The sequence below is a fragment of the Macrobrachium nipponense genome, chromosome 38, assembly GCF_015104395.2.
Source record: "Macrobrachium nipponense isolate FS-2020 chromosome 38, ASM1510439v2, whole genome shotgun sequence".
In the NCBI taxonomy this organism is placed as follows: domain Eukaryota; kingdom Metazoa; phylum Arthropoda; class Malacostraca; order Decapoda; family Palaemonidae; genus Macrobrachium; species Macrobrachium nipponense.
The window spans coordinates 18,784,715-18,805,783 of NC_061098.1; the positions used below are offsets into that span (position 1 = coordinate 18,784,715).

General features: G+C 41.1%; 2 protein-coding genes across 3 annotated transcripts in view; both read right to left on the reverse strand.

The window, feature by feature from the left end:
* LOC135209692 (carnitine O-palmitoyltransferase 2, mitochondrial-like) overlaps nucleotides 1-21,069 on the reverse strand; it is a 75,096-nt gene that overhangs the window by 25,053 nt on the left and 28,974 nt on the right. The window contains exon 1 of one of the 2 annotated variants that reach the window (XM_064242442.1): nucleotides 3,688-3,853. The exons of the other annotated variant lie outside the window; for it this stretch is intronic. Coding sequence (XP_064098512.1) covers nucleotides 3,688-3,815 — 128 coding nt within the window. The 5' untranslated portion in view covers nucleotides 3,816-3,853. Of the gene's footprint in view, nucleotides 1-3,687; nucleotides 3,854-21,069 lie in introns of those variants that run through there. 2 annotated transcript variants of the gene reach the window in all.
* The window catches only part of LOC135209479 (carnitine O-palmitoyltransferase 2, mitochondrial-like), a 74,951-nt gene continuing 59,781 nt past the window's right edge, over nucleotides 5,900-21,069 (reverse strand). The window contains exons 2-6 of the mRNA XM_064242133.1: nucleotides 17,383-17,457; nucleotides 8,132-8,184; nucleotides 7,623-7,717; nucleotides 6,795-6,938; nucleotides 5,900-5,997 (exon numbers count right to left, since the gene is read on the reverse strand). Of these exons, the coding sequence (XP_064098203.1) occupies nucleotides 5,900-5,997; nucleotides 6,795-6,938; nucleotides 7,623-7,717; nucleotides 8,132-8,184; nucleotides 17,383-17,427 (435 nt within the window). The 5' untranslated portion in view covers nucleotides 17,428-17,457. The remainder of the gene's footprint in view (nucleotides 5,998-6,794; nucleotides 6,939-7,622; nucleotides 7,718-8,131; nucleotides 8,185-17,382; nucleotides 17,458-21,069) is intronic.

Consider the following 21,069-nt stretch of genomic DNA (forward strand, 5'->3'; position numbering starts at 1 on the left):
GAGAGATGAGAGATGGAGAGAGAGAGAGAGAGAGAGAGAGAGACGAGAGAGAGATGAGACGAGAGAGAGAGAGAGAGAGAGAGAGTCGTCGAAATCCCCCCCAAAAAAAATTTCAGGATAAAACTGTGAAAAACTTTTGCTCTGGTGTGTTAATGGCAAAGAAACAGGATGATAGAGAGAAGACCGTGAAGCGATCTCCGAATAATGACCAGATAAAGAAGACTGTGTAAAGACATGATAAAGTTTTAGAAGACATTGGGAAAGAAAGAAACTAGACAGACTCTGTTCCCCATGATAACCTTGGCAAACATCATTAAAAACTAAGGAAAATTCCTCAAGATGTGATCGTAAATACAGTCCATATTCAAACTACTGTAATCCGCCTTACGATAAATCGATTTTACGATGGGGTTAGTAATTAAAATTGACACAACTACATTTTGAAAATAAGTCTTTCTATATATTGCGTGCAGCTGGTGCAGGTAGCCACGTGCACTCAGGCAGCAAGATGGTTTTAATACCCAATTTTGGCCAAAGGCCAAGTATTGGGACTATGAGGTCATTCAGCGCTGAAAAGGAAATTGACAGTAAAAGGTGTAACAAGAGGGAAAAAATCTCTCTGTTGCACTATGAATAAAGTGTTAGATGATGGAAAGTAAGATGAAGAAAGAGAATATGAAAGGAGGAAAGTAAATGGAAGGCACAGGAGAGAGAGAGAGAGAGAGAGAGAGAGAGAGAGAGAGAGACGAGAGAGAGAGAGAGAGAGAGAGAGAGAGAGAGAGAGAGAGAGAGAGAGAGGCCAAATTACAATCGTCTAACTTCTCCACCTCCATAACTTTACACCATCTTCTACGTTAATAAGTATTATCTTAACGATATATACGTATATAACTGCGTACAGCCCTGAACAACTGAATGAGACACTACTTTGTTTGCTAATACGATCGAATCCTAGCAACATCCGTTATTGTATTCAAACCACGTAAGGCAGTAAACACTTATTGTATTTATGTTATAAAATAGCTGAAGCTGGTAAGGTAATATTACGGGCATTGGCAACATGAATAAAATTCTCCAAGGTTTCAAAACACAGTCGTGGTAAAAAGAAAACTACTAGCATGAAAGAGCTCATTACTGTTGTTTTCACACTGACAAAGATTAAACTACATAAAGCTCATAATATCGATGAGAAAGTGAAAACAAACGGAATCACTGAAAATTAAGCAAACTCTTAACAGAGGGGAAAAGAGTACGTAGTTACAATGAGACATATTAGTCAAATTTGTACTTGAAATTACGTCGTGAGACGAACATTATGACTTCGTTCCAATATAAGTAAAGTATCCAGATATTGATTTAAGCTAACTAGGATCAAGAACATTTGCCGAGACCCAATGAGATGGTTGCATCTGGAGTGAAGGAATTGACTAGTCGGCATCTCTGCCTGTCTAGGACACATCTCGCCCCCACCCCCACCAAGTAGGGCTATCTTTTAACGGCAACTTGTAATTCCATTGAAATGTAATCAATTACACATTTTCAAGGTAATTTAAGTTTAAATCTTTAAACTATCTAATATCAAATTTTACATGTAATTTGATGATGCAACTGGTAATTACATTCGTAACTGTAATTGACATGAGGCATCATGTAATTTACTGACGGAAATTCGTCTGCTAAACTGATGAAAACAAATTCCGTTACTAGAAGGAACCTTCTTGGAAAGTAATGAATGTACAAATTCTTATGATTTCTGATTTATATGATACAAGATACCATTACCAGCTATAGTAAAATGTCATAGTTAAAAGACCGCCTTAACCGATTGACCACTGCAAGGCGAAAGCAAGGAATAGGTGGGGAGGAGCTTAGTTACGTCCGACTGAGCCAGCCAATCAGGGCCAAGAAGCGCTTTGGGAATAACTATACTTCCTCAATTTACCTCGGTCAAGAATGAGTTAAATACATACAATATTGGATTACGCAGCTGGCAAGCCTAAACAGTCCAACAATGCTGAATAAGTCCAATTGAATCTGATTCTCGTTTTCATTAAATTACATTCTTGTACCGAATATTATACGATTCAATTCTCGTTTTGTGTGCAAATACTCCGGTAGCGAATCATCATAAGTCAGAATGCATTTATCTCCAGGATTGGCCAATACTTGTAATTACTATACAGATATGTAGTATAGAGGATACTTTAGGCTGGACTACTGTGTTAATTTTATGCAGTTTCTCTTGTACTGAATTTTCGTAAGACAATATGCATTGTCTAGAGATTCTGATATAATAATTACCGTGTTATATACGAATAGTGAAGTAAGACAACCTGATCACCAGGATTGTCACTACCACGAGACGAACCAAATTTACCCACAGACAGAATGAGGTATACTTTCGAAGACGACGGTGCGCTATGCAAAACTTTAGAAGCAAACCAGAAACCACATACAAATGATCAACCACGGACTAGAAGCTTCTGTTGCAAAGAACTCGAAGCGGGAAATAAAACCAAGGATGGTTCTAAAGACGAACCTTCACAGTAGACACTACTGGTTCTGGAACAGGCAGGGGAGCTGAAAGAGAACGATTAATATCACCCACGCTACTGCTGCTATCATTATTTCAATTAGCTTTGTCATGAAATAGCAAACAATTTAGGTATTTTCTATCCTCCTATTCTGAACCGTTCCTACTGTAGCTCTTCTTGGCTTAACTCTCGCAATTTTGCAGCTATCTTCTATATACTCTTGGTAGTCCTAAGTGATCTATTGAACTAATCCTTACATTCTATACACCTCTGTGTGACATACATTACACTTCCCTACAGCTACAACAAAAGGAATGTCTGTCATTTGAGGGTACTCACCCTTTGTTGCACTAGCACAGGAACGAAGTATGCCGACATCTCAACCCGCAATTGTTGGAGGCGAGGCTGATGAAGCAGAGATTAAAGTAAGGATTTGTTGACGAGGCTCGACCATCTCCCAACGATAACAGAGAAGTTCCAAAAACAATCGAAATACGATCCAACTCGGGTAAAATCGGAGGAGACGTTGTAAACGAAAGGCAAGGATATCAAAACCCAATCAAGGCCTCGGTAAGCACTGTGAGGGTCGGGCTACATGACCAAAAGTTCCCTGGGAGCAGGACCACGTCCGGCTCACCACGCGAACAAATAATAATGAGGGGACAAGCCTCTGATGGCTGGTATTTGCAGCAGCGTTGCCAACGCTAAGTGTAACTTAAAAGTATTATGATGCATACAAATAACACCGGTAATGATAATATCTACACCTAGCAGTGATACTAACTACGTGGTGTTTAATAGCCTGAGTGCAGAAATACATATTTTGCTGGTAAGCAGAAAAGGAAAAACTCATCTATGAAAAGGGAATGTTAATAAACACGATTTGGCACTGTACTAGACTTAAGGAGTGCTAAGATCTGTCGGTAATGAAATCTTAATTATCTGTTATTTGAAACAACACAAGCATTCAAGATCTACTACAATCATATGGGATAGTATCACTTTTTTTTTTACCAAGATGCACAAATACTTCTTACTAAGAGACTTGTGCTGTAAATTCATAAAAATTTTGAGATAAAAACCAAAAACTACAGTAATTCAGTGCCATTACAGAAAAAATAAAAATCTTGCAGAATAAAATGTTTTTACTGACCTCATGGATGAAATTAAAATATTTGTAGCTCTAACAAACTGGATCTCCATAGCCTGGTCTTTCCTCAGCCAAAAGGCCAAAAAGGGATTATAGTTAAGCACTACAGGAACCCTGTCACTCAAGTACATGTCAAACCATGGCCCAGAAATATAGCTTGTGTGTTTGTTTGCCTAAGAAAAATAAAAAACAAACCATTTTATTTGTTAGATATAATTATCATTGTGATGCACAAATTAAAGTAAACAAAAATGAAGTAAAAACATGTAATACCAGCAATTCTTTCATTAATTCTTAATAACAACTTCTATTCATTAAAATTAATTGGTATAATATAAAATTCATTCATTACCTTACAATGTCCATATCTGCATATAAACAAAAAACTCAACAAAAGGGGAAGATTCTCTTAAGCCAGCAATATGACACTTATCATTACGTGTGGACCTGACTGAGGTCAGAACTGCTCTTCTTTCCTAGTTTTAACAAGTGTTCTGTGGCATTTGTTTTCCTTCTGATCAGTAGCTCAAGAAATTCTCCCAGATCTAGGGCTAGATTCCCTTGCTTTACTCTGAAAGCCATTACTAACAATACCATACCTTCCTTTAGATTTCTTTCAATTTGCTGGTCTGCTTCTCACCCACATATTCCCAAGTTGCCCTTTTGTTCCTGTGGCCAGGCCAGTCCATTTCTCTAGATCAGGGTGTGCAATGTAGATAGAATCCTGTCATCCCTTTCGTTTCATCTTCCCCTGTCAGGGCCTTCCTTCAAAAGTTTTGGAGGGCCTGGGCATCTATCAATGTGTGGCCAATCATTTTGTTTTGTTTTGTATGGTGTTTTTACATTGCATGGAACCAGCAGTTATTCAGCAACGGGACCAATGGCTTTACATGACTTCCGAACCACGTCGAGAGTGAAATTCTATCCCCAGAAATGCAACATCTCACTCCTCAATGGAATGGCTGAGAATCGAACTCGCAACCACCGAGGTGAGAAGCCAACACCATATTAACCACGCCACAGAGGCACATGTGGCCAATCATGAGCACAAGCCACAGTCATACCTGGGATAGTGTAACTGTGCTATCAGACAGCAAAATTTGATTGCTTTACTACAATCAAGCATGTAGACAAAAACCTAAAAACCAAGCCAGAGGAGAGAGAAGAGAAGGGGCAAGAGTGAGGAGGGTAGTCTGGACAAAGCAGCAAAAGATATTCAGCAGTGTAAAAGGCAGAATTATTCCCCCAAAGAATACTGGCTAATGTCTTTTGGCCTTCCTCCGCTCCTTGCTGAACCTCTTTTAGTGATAAGGAGACCAGGAGTATGTAAGGCCCAACCCTGAAGAACAGTAAAACTGGTTCCACTGACACAAAAGGCACAGAACCTTGAACTCTACATCAGATAGAACACACATCCAGTCAGACAGAGTGCACAAACACATATTGTCAGTTTGCCACTCATCATGGCTAGAGAAAAAGTGCTGGCTTATGGCAGGAGAGTGGATAACATCGGCCACACCTCTAACTGCCAATAGTTAGTATTTCCCTGAGAACATAAAACTTACGTCAAATCCTAAGTTTTCAACTTTATCATTTATGGATTATTTTATATTTACAATTTTCAATCACTTAAAAGTATTTAACCAATATCTACAAGGAAGGACTCAAATGAACTACCTGTGTCTTTATTTTTCCTGTAAATAAGTTTTCCCAAGCCAGTTCAATAAGTACCTATCATCACTAGTTACCAGGTAAAGTAAGTGTTAAGACTTCCTTTAGATCAGCCATTTTGGTCACTGTTTTTTTAAGGCATTTGTACCTTCATCCATTTGTTATTTATGGCATAATCATCCATAATTGATTGTAAACTTTTCCTCTTGATACGAAGTTCATTTCGTTTCACAGCATGTATGTATATTTTCATGAACAGTATTTAATAGGTAATATATGTGTTTCTTTCATGTCCAAAGAATATCCTGTATTCTAATGTACTGCTTCACTTTTTCCAAGTACATTCCTATAATAGTTACAAAAAAATAATAATCAGAACCTTCCTATGCAAATTGTGTAAGTTTTCACTAGTCTGATGAAAAATACAGTAGTATTTTGCTATATATCTTTAATTTGTATCCACTGTATGTTGATGTTCTGAACTTTCTAGATCAATTCTACTATCATTTCATTAAGTACTACACAAATGCCTTCTTCATAGTACTTATTTGGCACTTTCTTTTTCGTTATAAATACATCTTTTTCCTTGTAATTCTGCCTTTTGGTAATTGCGAGCACCTCTTGTCTTGTAAGTTAACACTCCTTTAGGAAAAGACAAAATCTACAACTGAAAAACACTGTAGCTCTACTCAGGATAAGCACCAGAAATCAATTGGTGGGGAATGGAAGGATGGATCTAATTAAGGTGTAGCACTCTGCTTCCTCAACTTTCCAGCTTTGCTGCCAACCCAGGTTTAGCAGGCAGTTTTCAGCGGTCTCTCACAAACCACTCTCTCAGCCATGTGCCCATACATTACTTGCATGGCCCACCACATGGGCAACAGATCACAATTAACTACTGCTTAGCCTGCAGGCCACATTAAAGCAGGTCAGAGCTCACTACCGAAGTTAGTTGCTTATCTGTAACTTATGTTATGATGTTTCCTCACACTGGTGACCTTAAGTGACCTCATAAGCCTGCATGATTCTCTCAACTAACCCCTGGTGACTGGGAATAAATACAACCATGCACTGCTAACAAACAAATAAGACTTCTCAATTTTGGCTTTGCCCTTTCTTGAGAACACAAGGTCATCCTCCACCAAATCAGTACACACATCATAGTTTTCAGTCAAACTGTGTGATTCATGGACTAACTACAGTCTTGCCTACCAATGGTGGACTAAATGCGGCGTCTCAGCTTTGGTTTTATTCTTGAGAGAGAGGTTACAGTCGCCTCAATAGCTCAGTGGACCAAACAAGGTGACTAATGGACAAAGTCGAATTGTGCCTACCACTATATGGCAATCAGCAATGAAACCTCATAAAATAGCTGACAACGAATAAGCACAAATACCATAAGCTTTCATCAACACTTCCTCTCCATGAAAGAACCTTACCTTGTCCTGAGTGAGCTCTGCAGTCAAGATCTGACCCTGGACCAGTCTTAAACTGATTAACAATGTTTTCCGTAACTTTATACTCATCATCAGACAAGAGGGCTTTCTGTGATCGCAGGTAACGAGAACAGGTCTTCTCCAAATCTGAAATATAAAACTTATCAAACTTTTGGGTTTGGTGCATCATTAATTATCATGTGCAAATAATTATCTGTCCATTAATTTTGGAGTTTAAATTAATGTAATCTTCAACATATGCAAATATCAACATTTCAAAAACAAGGCTGGAAAGGGTTTCTGCAAAAGGATCAAAATTAAACTTCATATAACAGTAGAGTTGAAAGATATCATACTTAATATATATGGAAAAATAAATTAAAAAGAAAAGCAGACTATGAAAACTGGTTAAGAAGCATTAAAATAGAAACTATGTATGTGAAATATTCAAAATATTAGGTATTTCCTATTTAGGGTTGGGAATACATAAGTTGATTTTGAAAGAGTATGGAAAGTAAAAGTAAAATATCTTGATTCTTGGAGCAACAATCTTAATTGCTTTAAAATTAATATAATAATATACTTAGTCATTTTCTGGAGAAGAAGCATTAAATCATGCTAGTAGGTGCTATTTGATTTCATAGCAATTTACTATTTTTAGTTAAGTTTTCACTACAAGTATTAAACACTCAGTACTACATATTAAAAACAAAAATGTTTATTTCTATGATATTTATCTGAGCTTATGACAAACTAAACTAGTACTGGAAATACATGAAAACTTATGTCTTGAAATAAACTTAAATGAACATATAAGCTATGAAATACTACCTGGGATAGGAAGTCGTAATAGAGATTTCTGGAAATGCATTGTAGGCACCTTGGACTTGTGTACATACTGGTATTCCTCCTTTGTACTGGAACAACTAAAACAAACATTATGAAAAAGGCAGTCAACTCAAAGTTCAAAACATTTACATCACAAGTAATTTCATCTAACAAGACTAATGTGACATATACATATAAATATGTAATGAAATATAGTAGTAAAAAAATCTAGAGGTAGAAGCTTACAATACAAATTTTCCTGTTTGTCATTACGTATACAAAGCTACGTCATCATCAAACAAAGGCAGTACTATTACAACAATAGCAAGATATTATTACCATACTATAATGCATTTTTTTTAATGCTGGAGTTCAATGATAAATATTTAATACAGTTAAAGTACCAGTAACTATTATCTTATCTCAGTTTAACAGAAGAGACAAATTATAATCATGGACAACAGACCACAGACAATGTCGCCTACATATAACCAACCATAAAATAAACCTACCTTGGACTTAGAGAGAGGCACCTCACCACCAAGGAGTCACCATTTTTGTGAACCTGAAAAAAAATACAAGATATAGTATGTATTATTTTTTCAAAAAATACTAATCAAAAATCCTGCTGCATCACTCAAGCCATAGTTTCCCTTATTCAAAAATAATTCATTTGGTAGATCAAAATGCTCTGTATCTAATTAGTCAATCATTATATAATTAACTTTTAATGAGGAACTGCACAACAACTGTGATATCAACTGGACAGAAGCAATCCTGCTGGTGATAAGTCTCCGCACAAACACTGGTTCAGCCCTAAAATTGTTTTTATATTTTAAAATGCAGACCCTAAAAGAGAGTCTTCTGAACAATTTAATATTCTGGTGCACAAAAAACGAAAGTCTCTGTTTACCTTACCTATAGGACAATGCATTGGCCTGATTTTCAATCCAGTAATAGCAGAAACTCAAAAGTGCTAACCACCTTAAGGGAACCAAGCACACAGTATATACTGGGATACCCAGTATATACTGTGTGCGTTAGGTCCCTTAGCTACTTTACTACAGCTGTCCCAACTTATCAGAAACTAATTTATCTACCATTCTAAGTAACAGATTCTATTGTATAAACTACAATTGAACATTCCAAATATCCCACAACATGTATAACCATTTCATATACTAGTAATCATAAACTAAAATGATATTGTAATGATACAATTAAGTTTGTTCATACTTTTTTACCCTGGCAGATATATATAGCTGATAATTTCCGACACCGACAGAATTTAAAACTTACGACACACGTAGTGGGAGTCAGGTGGTTAGTACCCATTCCCACCGCTGGGAGGCGGGTATCAGGAATCATTCCCATTTTCTATTCATAATTTTTATTTCCACTGTCTCCTGAGGGGAGGTGGGCGGGTACTTAATTATATATATATGCCAGGTAAGTATGAACAAACTTAATTGTATCATTACAATATCATTTTGTTCATGCAACTTACCTGTCAGATATATATAGCTGAATCCCCCCACCTTTGGTGGTGGGAGAGACAGAATCGAGGGATTTTAGGAAACACATATGTGCAGATAATTGATATCTTGATTCCTTACCTGTTAGCATAGCTGGCTTCGTGATTACTGCCACGTAAGTCTGCTTGTGCTACTAGAGTTGCCAGCGAGGTAGAGACCTATATAGCTGGTGCAACTCAGATGATCTGTCAACAGGGGCGAGACCACGACGTGACTAGACCATGGACCATAGTAATGAGGGCAACGAGACAAAAATACCACCACCTGGCTTAGTTTACCAAAGGTATCCCACTTAACTAAGCTAATGGAAGGGAGACCCGCCCCAGGCGGTCACCCCACAACCATAAACACAAATTAAAAAACCCCCTAATCCCTAAAGGATAGGATGAGTGTTACCTCCTGCCCCCAAAACAGTGTCTGCAGCAATGTATGGTCCGAGGGAGAAGCAATTTTCGTATGTCACTTTCACCTCCCGCAGGTAGTGTGAAGCGAACACCGAATTGCTTCTCCAAAATGTGGCATTCAAAATATCTTTGAGAGCCATATTTTTGTGAAAGGCTACCGAAGTAGCAAATAGCTCTCACTTCGTGAGCTTTTACTTTCAGAAGCTTTAAATCACTGTCACTACACTTATTATGCGCTTCTTGAATCGTATTCCTGATGAAGAACGCCAGTGCGTTTTTCGACATAGGAAGATCAGGTTTCCTCACTGAACACCACAAATTGTCCGATGAACCTCTGCAAGCTTTAGTTCTCTGCAGATAGAACCTTAGAGCCCTGACAGACACAGGAATCTCTCACGTTCGTTCCCAACTATATCTGCCAAACCCTTTGATTTCGAAGGACCTCGGCCACGGGTTGGAAGGATTCTCGTTCTTTGCTAAGAACATGGGACTTAAAGAACACACCGCACTACTTTCTGAAAAGAGCGATCTGCTTGCTAATGGCCTGAATTTCGCTAACCCTCTTTCGCCGGTCGCCCAGAGCGGTTAGGAAGATCGTTTTCTTCGTCAGATTCCTGATAGAAACTGAATGAAGCGGTTCGAAGTTACTCGACATCAAATATTTGAGTACCACATCCAAGTTCCACGAGGGTACTTTAGGCTGGACTACCTTCCTAGTTTCGAACGATCTAATGAGATCGTGAATGTCCCTATTATTAGACAAATCGAGTCCTCTGTGTCTAAAGACTACAGAAAGCACGCTCCTGTAGCCTTTAATAGTTGGAACAGCCAACTTCACTTCTTCTCTCAGATGAAGAAGGAAGTCAGCTATCTGGCTCACAGAGGTTGTGGTGGAGGAAATGCCCTTCTTCCTGCACCAGGATCTGAAGACGGCCCACTTCGATTGGTACATAGCGATCGAGGAGGGCCTCCTTGCGGTGGCAATCGCCTTCGCCACAGGTCTTGAAAAACCCCTCGCTCTGGCCAACTTCTTGATAGTCTGAACGCAGTCAAGACTCAGAGCGGGGAGGTTTTTGTGGTACCTCTCGAAGTGGGGCTGTCTGAGTAGATCTTTCCTTAAGGGTAGAGTCCTCGGAAAGTCCTACCAGGAAGGACATCACCTCTGTGAACCAGTCGGCTGCCGGCCAGAAGGGGGTGGGGGCGATGAGAGTCATCCTCGCTCCTTCCGATGCCGCAAACTTCCTCATCACTTCCCCGAGGATCTTGAGCGGGGGAAAAGCGTATATGTCTTAGGCCCGACCAACTCCAAAGTAGGGGTCGTCTACTGCTACTGCTCCCGGGTCCAGAACTGGGGAGCAATAGAGTTGAAGTCTTCTCGTCCTGGACGTTGCGAAGACATCCACCTGTGGACAGCCCCACAGGTTTCACAGCGACTGGCAAACCTCTTGGTAAGGGTCCCACTCTGTCGGCAACAGTGTCCTCGTCGACTGAGAAGGTCCGCCCGAAGCATTCTGTACTCCTGACACGAACCTTGTCAGGATCGTGACTTCTTGCGCTTTTGCCCACAACAGGAGTTCCTTTGCGATGGCAAACAGAGAAAGCGAGTGAGTTCCCCCTTGATTTCTTAGGTATGCCAGCGCTGTGGTGTTGTCCGCATTGATCTGAACGACTTTGCCGGATACTTCTTCCTGGAAAACCTGAGAGCCAGATAAATGGCTGACAGCTCTTTCAGATTGATGTGCCAGGACACCTGTTCCCCTCTCCAGGTGCCCGACACTTCTTTCCCTCCTAGTGTTGCTCCCCAACCCGTGGACGACGCGTCGGAAAACAACACTATGGTCGGGGTTTCCGAAGTTTGAGGGAGAGCCCTTCTGCGAGCTTCCGAGGTCTGCCCCACCACTTAGGTGATCCTTCACCTCTCTTGTTAAGCACAAGATCGCCTCCAGATCTTGCTTGTTCTTCAAACTGTTGGCCTAGGAAGAATTGAAGAGGTCTGAGGTGGAGCCTTCCCAGAGAAACAAACTTCTCCAGTGAGGAAATGGTCCCCAGCAAACTCATCCATTCCCTCACCGAGCATGTTCCTTCCCCAGAAAGGTCGCCACTTTCTCCAAGCATTGAAGTTGTCGCCCCTGGGACGGAAAAAGCCCGAAAAGCCACTGAGTCCATCTGAATCCCCAGATAGACTAAAGATTGAGACGGCGTCAAAAATGCGACTTTTCGAGGTTTACCAGAAGCCCCAGGGACTTTGCTAACGTCATGGTCGTGTGCAGGTCCTCCAGACAGTTCGCGCGCGATGAGGCTCGAATAAGCCAGTCGTCTAGGTTAGAGAGAGATCCGTATATTCTCCAAATGAAGCAGCCTTGCCACGTTCTTCATTAGAATGGTGAAAACCATCGGCGCTGTGGTCAGACCGAAGCAAAGTGCCCTGAATTGGAATACCTTCCCTTCAGGACAAATCGCAGGTATTTCCTTGATTGGGGATGGATGGGGACGTGAAAATACGCGTCTTGGAGGTCCAGTGAGACACAATCCCAATCCCCCGGTCTCAAAGCTGACAGCACCGATTGAGTCGTCTCCATCTTGAATTTCTTCTTTCTCACAAAGAGATTTAGACTGCTGACATCGAGGACGGGTTTGGCGCCACCCCCACCCCCGCAATGTTTTCGGCACCAGGAAAACAGGCGGTTGTAAAACCCTGGTGATTCCAGGTCGAAGACCTGTTCTACCGCTTGCTTCTCGATCATTTGTTCCAGCAGATCGAAAAGCACTTTCTGCTTCTCTCCTCGATAAGAGGGAGACAAATCCTTTGGTGTTGAGGATAGCGGGGGCGACTTCAAGAACAGGCATCCTGTACCCTTTCCTCACGACATCCAGCGACCAAGGGTCGGCATCTCTCTCTTCCCAGGCTCTCGCGAATCGAAGAAGCCTGGCTCCTACCGGCGTCTGAAGGACTTCCCGACTCACTTCCTACTCTTTGACGGAGCAGGGGTTTTCCTCTGGAAGAGCCTCTTCCTCGGAGGCTGCTTTCGAGAAAGTCAGCACGAAAGGGCCTCGATTTCTTGGCAAAACGAAGCTCCAGAAGATGAAGCAGCTGCTGGCCTTCTAGAAGACTGAGCCAGAAGATCTTGCGTTGCTTTTCCTGAAGGCTTGAAGCTATGTCCTTAACCATAGCCTGGGGAAAGAGATGGTCTGAGAAAGGAGCGAAGAGCAAGTCCGCCTTTTGCGTTGGAGAGAACGGATTTGGCCGTGAAGTTACAAAAGAGCGCTCTCTTCTAAGAATCCCCGAGCTAAAGTGCGTAGCCAACTCCTCAGAACCATCCCTGACGGCCTTGTCCATACAAGGGAAAGAACGCTGGACAGCTCCCCCAGACTAATAGTCAGAACTCCTTGACCTTGCATCTAAAACTCAAGACACCAGTCAAGAAAGTTGAAGACCTCTAGAGTCCTGAAGAGGCCTTTTAGGTGAAAGTCGAACTCGTTATGGGTCCACGTGACTTTTGATGAAGACAGAAGGGCTCTTCTGGAGGCGTCTACGATGCTCCAAAGTCACCTTGAGCAGAGGCTGGTAGTTTAACGCCTATGTCCTCTCCTGTCTCGTACCACATGCCTCCTTTACCGCAGAGTCTTGAAGGCGGTAAAGCTAAAGAGGACTTTCCTGACGCTTTCCTCTTCTCCATCCATTCATTGACTTTCCGGAACGCTTGCTTCGTGGAAAGCGACTTCTTCATTTTAATGAACCCCGATGCCTTCGTTGCCTTAAAAGAAGAAAATTGAGAAGGAGGAGTACGAGGGGCTTCCGGTTGAAAAGTTTCTCCGAACTCCGACTGTAGCAGACGCATTCCAAAAACTTTATAGTCCGATGAGACCGTAGATGTTTGTTGTTCTTCCTCTGCTTCTACTAAATCGTCGCTAACTCCTTCCTCAGAAACTGGAGAAGTAGGAGGAAACTCTGAAGAAAACTGACGACCATGAAGGGTTCCTTCATCCACCTGAACTTGCATCGGTGAGGGACTGGTGTCTACCAGCGCGCGCTTGGCGTCCGAATCCGCACGTTTGGCGCCGACAGGTGTTGCGCGTCGACTTCTACCAACACACGCTTGGCGTCCACTGGCGCGCACCGAGCGTCCACTACGTGCACGCTTGGCTTCCACTGGTGCGCGCCGAGCGTCCGTCAGCGAGCGGGCTGCCGCTCACTGGTGCACGTTTATCCACAAACAGGTGCGCGTCTGGCCGGCCACCTGAAGCGCGCTCCACTTGCACAGAAGCGCGCTCAGCGTCGATCACTCGCTTGCGAACATGCGAAGACTTGCGAGCGGAGATATATCATCCTGAGAGCGAGAAGCGAACTTCTCACCTCCTCTAGAGAGCTGCTGGGGAGCAGAACGAACTCTAGAGGGAGACTCGAACGAAGAGAGAGGCGAGCGAGGAGAAAGAGCGGGTCTTGACTTCTTCACAGGAAGCTTCTCATCCTTCCTACGACGCGGAAGAGCCTCTCTAGCAGCAAAGAAAGCGTCCTGAAGTTGCTGCTGCAGTGACTGAATCATTCTCTTGTTAGCGAATCTTCCTGCTCTGGGGAGGGACTGATCCTGTGAGCAGGAGAGCGGCGAGGGGACGCCCCCCTCCTTCTCCCAGGTACGGCCTCTTCCGAGCTCTGGAGCGACCGTTATCCGCTCACACGAGCTAACTGAATCCAAGTCCGAACGACTCTCTACGCCTTTTCTGCGGCGGAAAAGCAGCGAACGCACTGTCAGGCGAAGATCGCAAAAGCGGCGAACTAGGACGTGAAGCGTCAAACATTACGCGCCGTCCTTTTCAGCGGACGTGAAGCACCTTGAGAAACTCCACCCTTACGTGGGGATGAAGCCTCCGATGACGGAAAAACACTCCTTGAGGAGGCGTGCACGCGCACGCTCCCTGGCAGTCTGGGGGATTTTCATCAGTAACTGCCGAAGGCACGTCAGATCGGTGGGGGTTCCTTGTAACCCTCCTTCGGCTTTCGACCATGCTCCCTCCCCAGGTCATGGGAGTCAAGCAGAGGTCCAGGCCTAGAGGCGAAACGAGGCCGATCTGACGCACCCTCCACTACAGTGGATCACTACACAAGGGGTATCACTGCACTTTTTGCACGTCACTTTTGCTCTCAAGAGCCAACACTTTTGATTCTAAATTACGAATCGACTCCAATATTAAGGATAAAGTATTACTCTCTACAGACACTGTTTCAGGGCCCGGAGGCAAAACTACAGGGTTAGGAGCATTAACAGAAGGAGGGTTAACAGGAGAAAACATTAATATCTTGAACGCCTGAAACACTCCTGGAGGAAGACCTCCTTAACCTATCCTTTTCTTTTCAAGTTTCCTAAGATAGGTCTCATACGCCTTCCACTCAGAATCTGTTAGTCTTTCGCACTCCTTGCAACGGCTTTCATACACACATTCATGCTCCCCTGCAACTCTTACATACCGTATGTGGGTCTACTGAAGCTTTCAGTAGCCTACCTCTACAATCAGTTCTAGAGCAGAACCTAGCGCTAGCTGTACTAGACCCTGACATATTATTCCAAGAAAAGTCCAAACCAAAATCAAATCAATCCACTAATAACGTGTGCCTAGCCACCGATCCAATCAATTAATCCAAAAAAAAGAACCAAAAGGGATACTCAAGTAGCAATAAGTTTCCAAATCCAGACGGAGGTGCTGTAAACAGATGTTCACAACACCGGCGACAGAAAAATTATGAATAGAAAATGGGAATAATTCCTGATACCCGCCTCCCAGCGGCGGGAATGGGTACTAACCACCTGACTCCCACTACGTGTGTCGTAAGTTTTAAATTCTGTCGGTGTCGGAAATTATCAGCTATATATATATCTGACAGGTAAGTTGCATGAACAAACTGAAATTTACAAAGTATTTAATGTAAGAGATTAATCTGCAAAATAAATACCATCTAAAAAAAGTAGCTCAGCTAAATATGTACCACCAAAGGAATGCAGCTGATATGTAAGGGAGTAATATATATATATATCAATGTATTCATTTGATTCAGTCAAGCAGAGATGTCAAGTCAATGTGCAATTTTTCTTTAAAATCTTAAGTGCATTATGTTAGCTATGATTAACAGAAATTACAATATGGCAGCATAAGTGGCAAAATTAAGCTTTGAATACTGATAAAATCTATGTTACTGTTTTAGGTTATTTGCGCTTCCTTTACTAGAATACCATTCTCTGGTGTGGATGTCTACTTCCACCGGAGATTTATCAACTTCCTAATGCTAGTAGTTATAACTTGGACCTTGTACAGATGGTCTCTTGTTTGTCACTTTTTCATAAATTGTATTTCGACAGAGATCTTTCACATTCACAATTGATCTCCTTTACCTGCTGAAAGCAACCAGATTCACTGAAAAGCAGCACCAGTATATGAAAGAATGATGCTAATGCACCTCACTCTCTAGACTCCCATTAGTGTAGTACTTACATTTTCTACGGCTCCCATTTTAAATTAAAGGACATTAGCCAATCATATGAACTGTACTGCATATAATGTACAGTTAGCCCAAGAATAATGAATAAAAAGACAACAAAATCAATCTCTCTCTCTCTCAAAAAAGTATATGTACAGTAATATTTAATTCTAATAAATTGGAAATCTCTGTGCATTAACTTGAAGGCTATAATGTGGCGGGATCACAAGCTTAAAAAACAAGTGGCAAATCCGCCCCCCTCCCCTCCCCAACATAAACCTAATCACTCCACCTGCCCAACTCACCCCAGTCACACTTTCCTCTTTACACTACAGCATACACACAAGACAATTGACCTAGCCCTATATCCACACAAAACAAAACAAAACATACACAAAACACATGTACTTACAAACTCCAGATACTCCAGGGCTATGCTGTGCTGTCCGCCGGTCAAGGTCGCTGAGACACTAACAACAACCACCAAGAACCACAACCCAACAACACAACACCCAAGGACTGCAACCCAACAACTTAACAAAAACACAACAACAACCAAGGAACACAACCACAACTCAACAACACAGCAAACAACCAAGGAACACAACCACAACCTCACATATAACAACAAAAACTCAACAACACGACAACAGGCCACTGCACAAACAACGCAAAAAATCACAACAGCACGAGCACAACTCTAAGCAAACAACACTAACTTAATAACAACCAAATAACAAACAAAAACACACAACTAAGCTGAATATCAATGCCTTCACTAAAAGGCCGCCAACACTACTGTCTCTCACAGCTCCTGACTAAGAGTCACTAAAGACTCACTCAAAACACAGAACTCTAAACTCTAACAGCACCAGCAGACAACTCAGAACTCACCAACAGCCAATCCAATCGTTAACCATCCAACCACCAATTACCCTCTCTCTCTCTCTCTCTCTCTCTCTCTCTCTCTCTCTCTCTCTCTCTCTCTCTCTCTCTCTCACACACAGACGTCAAATGGAACTCCATAACTCCTCCATAATATCCCATGTGGACAGTTATACACAGTTCAATCTTGGCTTTCCACATTTACTCATACCAGAGCAATTTCATTCAAATTATTGCGATCTTATGCAATTTTGTAATATTGGTATAGTAAAGGGCAGAAATGAAAGCAGCATGATAAATTGCACAGTGCAGACAGGGGAACTGCAAATGATTGAGGGTTTACTGTAGTATATCACTTTGAATTCAAAAGGGAAAAGTACTGTCAAGAAAATATTTTTCTAGGGAACAGCCAGGTCTCTTTTTCTATTCAAGAAAATTGTAAATGCAATGAAAAATTAAAGAAAACTTACATGAGGCAGTAATTTGTTCATATCTCTGCATTTTGTAATCAACATCTTTCCTTTGGGATTGAGATGCAACCAAGCCTGAAATGAAAAATATGCATATAATTTCTACAGTAAATTGTATTTTTTCCTAAATATAAAAACCAGAATTCTCCTACACAATCTGGCACCGAGATGCAAGATTAATAAGGCTCTAAGCCAGGGTGCTTGGTGTTTGTATTGCACTCTAAGAATCGTAAACTCTGGAGAACCAAGTGCTGCCTGAAAGATATGGGAAAAAAATGACAAATATTTGGGTCAGTTATAAAATGATTGGTTCAGATGACAGCTTAACCACTGGCCTGCCACCTTTTGTTAAAAAGGAGAGTAGATGGAGCCAATCTTCTATAGTAAAGCTCAAAGTTAGGATGATCAACCGTGGTGCCTCCTTGCCTATAGGTACCATAGCTAAGTAGGTATAATATACATAGCCTACTACCTACTAGGTAATCCCAGACCTGCACTCATTTTTATACCTTTCCCTTGTTAAATACCTACTTCAGGTCCCACTAGGGCCTTACATTAGGGAAACAACCGAGTGGACTACCTGATCCAGTCTTGCCCTCTTGTTGATCCACCCTTCGAAAAAGTACTTTTGCTCACTTCGAAAGGAGATTAGAGGTCTCGAGGTGTTGCTCCCACCACCGAATGCTCATGACTGGTACCCATCTCCAGTGTCAGGACGTGTTAAAGTACTTTTTCGGAGGGTGGATCAACAAGCGGTGAAAACTGGATCAGCTAGTCCAGTCGGTTGTTTCCCCTAGCTGAATTCATTAATACCTATAGTAGGTAACCCTACATTAAAAACCAACAGAAAAACCTTATCTTATCATTTAGTAGCTAGCTAGTATAGAATAAAAGAATACCATAGTACATTGTAAATAGCTAGTAGTACTTAGGGGTAGCCTAAATAATAACCTAAGAGGCTTAAAAGCAAAGCGGGGAGGGGGGGGCTAGGCAAGCACTGATTAGATTAGAATAGTAGTACCTACTATACCCGCAGTAGAGTACGAGGGATACCTAGCTTTTCGTAAGATTACTACCTATCCTGAGCCTTTGTAGGTAGCTAAGCTAGGCTAATAGGCTACCTACCTAACCCTAGAAATCAAATGAGGTCCAAATTTCTATACAGAAAGTCAGGGAACTATGCATGAAAGTGGCTTTAATCTAAGATACAACCTAGGTAGTACTACAAAATAGTAGGCCTAACCTCACAGCCCACCGGTGGATGTCAAGAGAATATAACCCATCTCAGAATCACAAGATTTATTGGCGTAACCTCAATACATTTTCCTGTCGGTAAAGCTACGTTATTCATTTAATACCATAAATTAATGAAAATATTTTATAAAATATTTCGCCATTTCACATACCGTTTTTAGCCGAAAACTTTCTTTTCACAGTCCAGGGTTCAGGGTACCTACAGATATCCTTTAGACTTCAGCTTTGCAACGGCACCTCAGGTGCTCGTGCGGTATTTTCACAGTTTAGAAATTTCTTTTATTTTCTAGTTTTTCTTTACAAATTAAGTAAGATTTCTTTTTTACTTTTCACATTACTTTTATGGAATAATAAAAAATTCATATAGTTGATGTAATTCAATTGCTTCATTTTTTGCTTCTCTGTGACCTTGATAAATAAAAAAAATATCATACCACCCTCGTAATTGGCATCGGTTCCTGTAAGTTTGTTTTGTTTTGCATTTAGACCATTCATTTTTTCCCTCAAACTATTACTTCTAAACTGCAAAATTAAATAACATTCAGAAATACTATAAAAAATGAAAGATCGTAATCAATAATAATGCGACATGGACAAATTTATTCCAAAAACCGCTGAGGAAATTAAAAACAATAACCATCCGTGCTTTATCTAATAAAAAATGTTTTTTCGACTTGTTTTCCAACCGTAGTAGGTTGTACGCTTCCTTCTACTAAATTCGTAACACCTACCGAATAGTTTATTAATGATATCCACGATTTTTTTAAAGCAAATAATAAGTTGCAAAGATTAGACGTGATCATTAAGGATATTACGTCTTTTATTTCGGTTCTGTCCTTGACAGTGATCCCCAGGGGTTTTAACCTTTGCGGCGTGTTTAGCACCAAAGTCTAATAAAAGACTTCGTTTAGCACAAGCCCGTTGGGGATGACCGTAAAAACGTAAACAAATGACCATAGATATCATGAGATTATGACCCCCAAGAAATATCAGTCCTAGATAACGACCACCAACATCTAGGAAATATCCTTTATTTCTTCTGCTGACGAACTACCCATACTACTTCTACGCTAATCGCCTACATTTTCTGTTTTATGATAGGTAGTACGATTGGCAGAGACAGTGGCCATGCATTAAAGGAAACATTAGTCGTCGCCAAATATCGCCGTCCTCTGAACTGTCATGTCTGCATGACGGATCGACCTGCAAACTTCCACAAGGCAGGTGTTTTCCCAGCAGTTGGCTCAGCCTTCCAGGCTTCAGATCACCTGTGCAAATTGTCCGTCACCTGCCGTGGAACAGGTTGACCATCTTTGTGGACTTTGACCCGAAGTTTGCCTCGATATCTTTACGTCATATAGTGTTAAGTGAACGTTTTACAATTAATTTTAATACATTCTGTCATGTATTTTTTTTTCAATATAATAGACAGTAACATTGCAAATTTAATACAATAACTGGTAACCGAGGTTGGAGTTGCCAATCAAACGTTACGAAATTACATATAAACCGGCCAAGGTCGGAATTAGGTAAATAAATGGTTAATTTTGTATAGTCTGTTTCTCTCCTAATTCATTCCATTTTCCCAATGTGAATACGTTTACAGAAGCAAATTTAGGAGCTTTGGAAATGTTGTTTCCTTCCCTGAGCTAGTGAAAGGAATCAATAATGTCACCCTCACAAATCACAGATGACTTATTTGAGAGGTCTCAAGAAGATGCGGGGCTACAGGCCACCAAAGTAGCAACAGTTGTTAGCTCTGGACAGAAAATAGCAATCAAGATTATAATTATTATTATTATTATTAATGCTCACAAAGCAAGGCGATCTTTATATAGTATCTTGACTGCCCATTTTCCCTTCCACTGAGCCAAACTTATATATACGGATAGTTAAGGATCAAAATGCTTTTAAAGAAAACGTCGACGAAAATATTTTCTCTGAATGTATAGCGTAAACTTTAAGAACAACAATCAACTTCTTTGCTAGACTGTTAATGAATTTACCTAAATAAAATAACGCACTGGTTCAGCAATTAGAGGATGGAATAAGTGACTACTACCACCTGATGTTTCCAGTTAGTAGCACCGCTAATTATAGTTTCCAGTTGACGTAAATAATATGGCGAATGGTCCTTAACATCCAGCATAATCAAGAGACTCATGCATGTTAGGATAAGAGGCGAATGGCCCAGTGTGTGAAGAGAGAGAGAGAGAGAGAGAGAGAGAGAGAGAGAGAGAGAGAGAGAGAGAGAGAGAGAGAGAGAGAGAGAGATTCTGTTGGGCGAGATGTAAATAAAAAAAGGCAAATAAGGATTGAATAACATTTGTTAATAAAATTGACTGAAATTGCACACAGAAAGTATGATTATACAGAAGTCTAGTGCAATCTTCGGGATCATATATCAAACGACGATTATATATAAAACGTTTA